The sequence below is a fragment of the Stegastes partitus genome, unplaced genomic scaffold (genome assembly GCF_000690725.1).
Source record: "Stegastes partitus isolate 25-593 unplaced genomic scaffold, Stegastes_partitus-1.0.2 Scaffold143, whole genome shotgun sequence".
NCBI classification, from domain to species: domain Eukaryota; kingdom Metazoa; phylum Chordata; class Actinopteri; family Pomacentridae; genus Stegastes; species Stegastes partitus.
The window spans coordinates 803,495-809,467 of NW_007577874.1; the positions used below are offsets into that span (position 1 = coordinate 803,495).

At 41.3% G+C, this 5,973-nt stretch overlaps 1 protein-coding gene across 1 annotated transcript in view; it reads left to right on the forward strand.

Annotated features, from left to right (window-relative positions):
• Nucleotides 1-5,745, forward strand: part of LOC103355343 (disco-interacting protein 2 homolog C-like) — a gene marked incomplete at its 3' end in the record, with an annotated part of 72,465 nt that extends 66,720 nt beyond the window's left edge. Inside the window, exons 26-31 of the mRNA XM_008279091.1 lie at nucleotides 115-238; nucleotides 319-440; nucleotides 520-631; nucleotides 2,050-2,159; nucleotides 3,800-3,930; nucleotides 5,577-5,745. Coding sequence (XP_008277313.1) covers nucleotides 115-238; nucleotides 319-440; nucleotides 520-631; nucleotides 2,050-2,159; nucleotides 3,800-3,930; nucleotides 5,577-5,745 — 768 coding nt within the window. The remainder of the gene's footprint in view (nucleotides 1-114; nucleotides 239-318; nucleotides 441-519; nucleotides 632-2,049; nucleotides 2,160-3,799; nucleotides 3,931-5,576) is intronic.
• Between the last annotated feature and the right edge of the window lie 228 nt (nucleotides 5,746-5,973).

Genomic DNA, 5,973 nt, shown 5'->3' on the forward strand with positions numbered 1-5,973 from the left:
TTCTGAAATAAATAACCCTGCAGCATCCCTATGTGAACATGAAACCATAGAGCTAAACTTCAGCACAGCAGCACTTCTTCCTGTGTTTTTAACCACCTGTCTGCTGTCCTGCAGGGGGCGGTGTCGAGCTCCCTCACCTGCCTGCAGCTGCATAAGAGGGCCGAGCGAGTGGCGGCGCTGCTGATGGAGAGGGGAGGCCTGCAGGAGGGAGACCACGTCGCTCTGGTTTACCCACCAGGTCGGACAGGACGCACTCAAACAGCAGCATGTAGGCATTTGTGGAGGTGAGGCTCATTCACACCTGTGTTGTTCCCGCAGGTATTGACCTGATCGCGGCCTTCTACGGCTGCCTGTACGCCGGCTGCGTTCCCATCACGGTGCGGCCGCCTCACCCTCAGAACATCTCCACCACGCTGCCCACCGTCAAGATGATCGTGGAGGTCAGGCCCTTATTTGATTCAAGGCTCCTTCCTCCTCTAGTTACAGCTGCAGTATTTAATTTCATCTTCTGATCTTCAGGTGAGCCACTCGGCCTGCGTGATGACCACGGCGGTCATCTGTAAGCTGCTGCGCTCCAAAGAGGCCATGGCCACTGTGGACATCAGGAACTGGCCTCCCGTCCTGGACACCGGTACAGAGAGCATTCATTCAGTCTCATTCTTTACTATCACAGCTGCTTGGCTTCAACTTAACCTCAGAGTGAACGGTCCTTCATGGTCAGAAGTAGTGAGAGATGCTACACAAGGTTTAAATGTGCAAATCAGGAATCCCTAATAAATAAATATACCAGAATTAGCTTCACTTTCCACAACAGCAATCTGAACTTTTCATAAAACCAGCTTCAAAAGACATTTTAGAGTCAAAGGTTTAAACATTCATGAACATTTTGGAAATCGCTCTTCATCCCTCCGTTAATCAGAAAAGTTCTATGAGTCATGTTGTGAATGAGTCATAAATAAACCCTTCTGTGACTATAGACGGGCATAAAACTGGGAAGTTTGGTGTCTGTAAGTGATGCTGAAGGGAAGATTTGTGGCTCCGAGTTGTTTTTAGATGCCTTTAAAAAGACATTTTTATTGGAAACCACAATTCATGGGCAAACATTTTAAACAGACGTCACCATAAAGCTCATTACTTACAGTGGGTCAACTGGCTGTTGTAATGCAAGTTTTCTGAAATACTACATTTTGATATGCAAATTAGATACTGTCTCGTTAAATGAGGGCTAATTTTGCATTAATCTCCTGAACAGAAATCAACATTTTTGATCAAACCAGCTGCAAAGTTTTCTTTTTGTTTACATGTTAAAGTTAAATGATTTTACACTTTAATTATCGATTTTTATTCTACACAGCCATAAAACATGGATTTCTCCTTGTTTTGAGGGATAAAAAGTTCTATAAATGAGGCTGTGAATGATGTCAGAGTATCGACAGAGTCACAGTTTCCAGCTAATGTCGCTCCTAACGTGCATTTAATTTCAGTTTTTTCAGTATTTTTGTGTTTACCAGCTGCTCACCTCTTATCCCAGAATGACTTTAAATCAACCTGCTGGGTGTAAATTAATCATTATCTTAGTTTTATTATTACCTCGGCCTGGTTTTCATTACAACCTGCATTCCTCTGCTGAGAAGGATTTATGAAACACATAAAACCGATAAAGGCTGTTATCTCCATGAGAGGCCGTAACGTTTAAAGGACGTGAACCTTCCTGATCGAGCTGCTGACAAACTGAAACGACGACTAACCTGCATGAGAGCAGGGTTCACGCTGCATTTATTCACTTTAATAAAGAACACAAATGATGCTCATGCAGAAGAACACATCCAGCGCTGGTTCTGTTGACAGTCAGAAAAACATCGAATGTCATCAGCTTTGTGCTTTGAAGCAGCTTCTTTCCGTCAGACGGTGAATCCTCCGTCAGAGCAGCGTTTGAAGCTGCTGGATTCGCTCTGCGGGTTCAGCTTCGGGTCAGAGTTTGTGAGAGGAGCCGAGGCGAGCCGACCGTCCTCTGGAGTCGAATGAAATAAATATGTGTCTGTGCTGCAGATGACCTGCCAAAGAAGAAGCCTCCGGCCCTCTATAAGCCCACCAACCCCGACGGTCTGGCCTATCTGGACTTCAGCGTGTCCACGACCGGGATGCTGGCCGGAGTTCAGGTCAGCTCAGCTTTAATCCTCCAAACTGAACCGTTTCCCTCCTCAAATGGCACAAACCTTTATAACTTTACAGCTTTTATTTTATGCCTCTAAGTTTGAAACAACCAGAAAACACAGTAAAATAGATTTTTCACCATATTGAGCCTTTATTTGAATAAAAAAACACTAAAGATGAATTTATTATAATGAGTCTAATAAGTTGCTGTGTTGGCTCAAAGATACGTCTGGTTTTATTTGTTTTATGTTGAAATACGCTGAGTGACCTTTAATGTGGGTTAATTTGCACTCATTTTAAATAACAGAAAGCTGAATTTTTTTATGTCGATGTTGTGTTTTTGCGTTCCATAAATCAGAAAATACTGAACACAGCAAGGAAAAAATGGATTTTCACCATGTTTTAGGGAATAAAAAATTCTATAAATGAGGCTAGGATTGATTTAAGAGCAAACCCTTCTGAATAAACCTTCAGATTATCGATGGGAGTAAAACGTTTGTTGTCTGAAGTGGAGATTTGTGGCTCCGACTTGGAGAAAAGCCTCATTTTGACCGATGTTTTGTACAATTACGATTAGAAACCACGATTTAGAGGTAAAAAATGAACTCACTGTGAAACTACCCAGTTAGACACAATTAGTTTTTGCTGTTGTTTACATGCAAATGAGGTATTATCTTATTAAATGTGGCCTAATTTGCATCAATCTCCAGAACGAAAATCAGATTATTTTTATAAAACCACACTTATTAAAGTCAAACATATCAAAGTCGGAGGATTTCACATTTTAAATATTTTTTTATCCCTCCTAAAATCAGAAAATACTGTTGACAGTCATGTTTTTAGGAATTAAATCAAGCTGTGAATGTTTTGTAAATATGCACAAATGCATTAATGTCCACCAGATGATGTTCATTAAAATAAATCATACATTTTAGTCTGAAAGAGGAAAAATGATGGAAGCAAAAACAAAAAAGCCCAAAATCTAATTGCCAGCAGCAGAATTAAACCCTGATTTATATATTTTATTTACTTAGAATAACATTTGAAAAGTCAGCCACAAATTTGATGCAAGTGATAATAATACATTTTTAAAATAATCTTTATTTATAAGTCTGTATAACTGGGATGTTAACATTATTGTTGGTACGTTAATGTTCATCAAATTTACCAAAAGCTGCAGAAAATAGACAAATAAAACAAAGCAAAAATGACTAGAGTTTGGCTTTTTAGATTTAATTTGAGACATTTTATTTTGAAGTTTCACCAGGACAGTGGAGGTGAACGGAGTTTAGTTTGTGCTGCAAGATCAAGATCTAAAAGGTAGACATTTCAGCTGCTCTATGTGTTTCCACATTTACTTCTAACACTGCAGGAGTTGTACCTGTTTGGTCTTCAGGCTCCTTATTCTCTACAAATCCATAGAAAGTGCATGTTCCCTCCTTTGTTCACTGCTTTTACCTCCTAGAGTGAAATTCAGCTGCAGCGTAACGAGAACAATGTGAAAATAAAAAAAGGCTGAATTAAAGCACATTTTGCAGCAGCTTCTCTGTGTGAGTGTCAAAGTTAACTGCCAGTGTTTCCGTCTCGTTCCCGTTCGTCTCTTTGCGTGTTGTCGTGTCTCTCCCTGTCCCCCTCGTCCCTCCAGATGTCCCACAATGCAGTGGGGGCCTTCTGCCGGTCGGTGAAGCTGCAGTGTGAGCTCTACCCGTCCAGAGAGGTGGCCATCTGCCTGGATCCCTACTGCGGCCTGGGCTTCGTCCTCTGGTGTCTGTGCAGGTCGGTGCTGCTCAGAAAAACCCGTTTTAACGCTGCGCTTCGTCCTAGTTGTTAAGACTTGACAGGCAGACGTGAGAGGAAATGGTCCAAATCGAAGCATCAGGTGTCGAGGCGTAAAGTTTTACTGCAAATAAACTTTACATCCATCCTGGAGGAAACTGAACTCTTTGGTGTTTCCTGGATCTGAGTTCTGCTCTACGAGGCCACACATCCAGACCTTCTATGTGTAAAATAAAACTAAAACCGCCATCAAAGTTAGCAGGTATCATGTAGGTGGTTATCAGCTTCCTTTAACTCAGACTTTCTGCTTCAGACTCTGTGTTCGTTCACATAAAAGAAGGAGTTTAACGTGAATCAGTCAACACGTTGTTTTAATGGCGAATAATGAGCAATACAAAACTGTACGACGTTACAAAGTGCTGCTACTGCAAACGATGCAGGACAGGAACGCTGCTGGAAAACTGAGTTCATGTATTTATTTTGCTGATCGATGCAGCTGCACGTTAAAGCTGTTAAACATCATTTATTTAAACCTGATCTTGTATTAAAGTGTGTTTAGGTCTGACACTGTCCCATAATGCAGGAAATTAATTACATTTTTGGTTAAATCAAAGCAAAATAAATGTTACTGACTGAATATTTTCTGTAATAAGTACCAGTAGAATGATACTTTTTTTTCCAGCAGTGAAAACAGATCAAACATAAAAACACAAATATGTGATTTCTGCATCGCCAGCTGAATACATGTAGGTTTCCATGGCAACATGATGCATCCAGTGCGTGATGCTGTAACTATGCAGCGTCTTTTGGTGGTTTTAGCAACGTACAACTCAACAGGTTTGCAGATGAAACACATTCCCTCCTTCCAGATGATTTAAATCTCCACAACATCAGTTACCATGGAGACCTAGCTCCACAACATCAGTTACCATGGAGATCCAGCAGGTTAAAACAAACCTTCACTGAAAACTCTGACTTCAGGCTCAACATATCTCTCTAACGCACTAATCTCGCTCCATAGTTCAGCCCTCTGGTCTGAAGTCTCCTCCAGGTTGGGAAAAACCCAAAATGTGCAGGAAGTAACGGACAGATTCTGAAACCAAGTCTGTTTGCTCAGTTCAGTGCAGAGAAGCATCTCGACTGCTTTTATTGTTCTTTCAGTCGAAAGCTGAAGCCATCAATGAGCAGAGGAACGACGAGTAAATCACCTTCAGCTGACTTTTTTTGATGATTAAAAGTCTAAATTCTATGATTCCAGTCTTCTAAAATGGATGTTTTTTGGTTTCTTTCCCGTAGACTAAAGCTCCAACAATTAATTGATTATTTCTCAACAATTAATCACCAACTGCTTTGATAACAAAGTAATCAATATTTTGCAGAGAAAAAAAAAATTCTCTGTTTGCAGCTTCTTAAATGTGAATATTTTGTGCACTTTGTGTTGCATTTTTATGAAGTGTTGTACAAATAAACTCTGATTGATTGATTGATTGATTAATCCTAAATAAACCCCTTCTAACTCAGATTTCTGCATTTAACTGTAATATAAAGTGTATTTTTCTCCATTTTTGTGTGTTTCTTGACTCACTAACTTACCTGCGTTACCACTACCCCTCGTTAATGAGGCGTTTTTCCGTGTCGTCCTTCAGCGTCTACTCGGGCCACCAGTCCATCCTGATCCCTCCGGTGGAGCTGGAGTCCAACCCGGCGCTGTGGCTGCTGGCCGTCAGCCAGCTGAGGGTGCGCGACACCTTCTGCTCCTACAGCGTCATGGAGCTCTGCACCAAAGGACTCGGCCTGCAGACCGAAGCGCTCAAGGTCAGAACCCCGACGACGCCACCAAACACGTAGAGGGCATCATAACAACAGGAAGTAGACTGAATGATGACGGGAAGCATTGTTTTCTGTTAGGAGACGGCAGGAAAAGCACCAAACTAGCAGCTCAGTTCTGTCTTTAATATATTAAATGAATCAGCATGTTCTCATCTGATGGTACAAACAAACTAGAACCATGTGTCATGAACACAGGACATGTTAAAGGTAGTA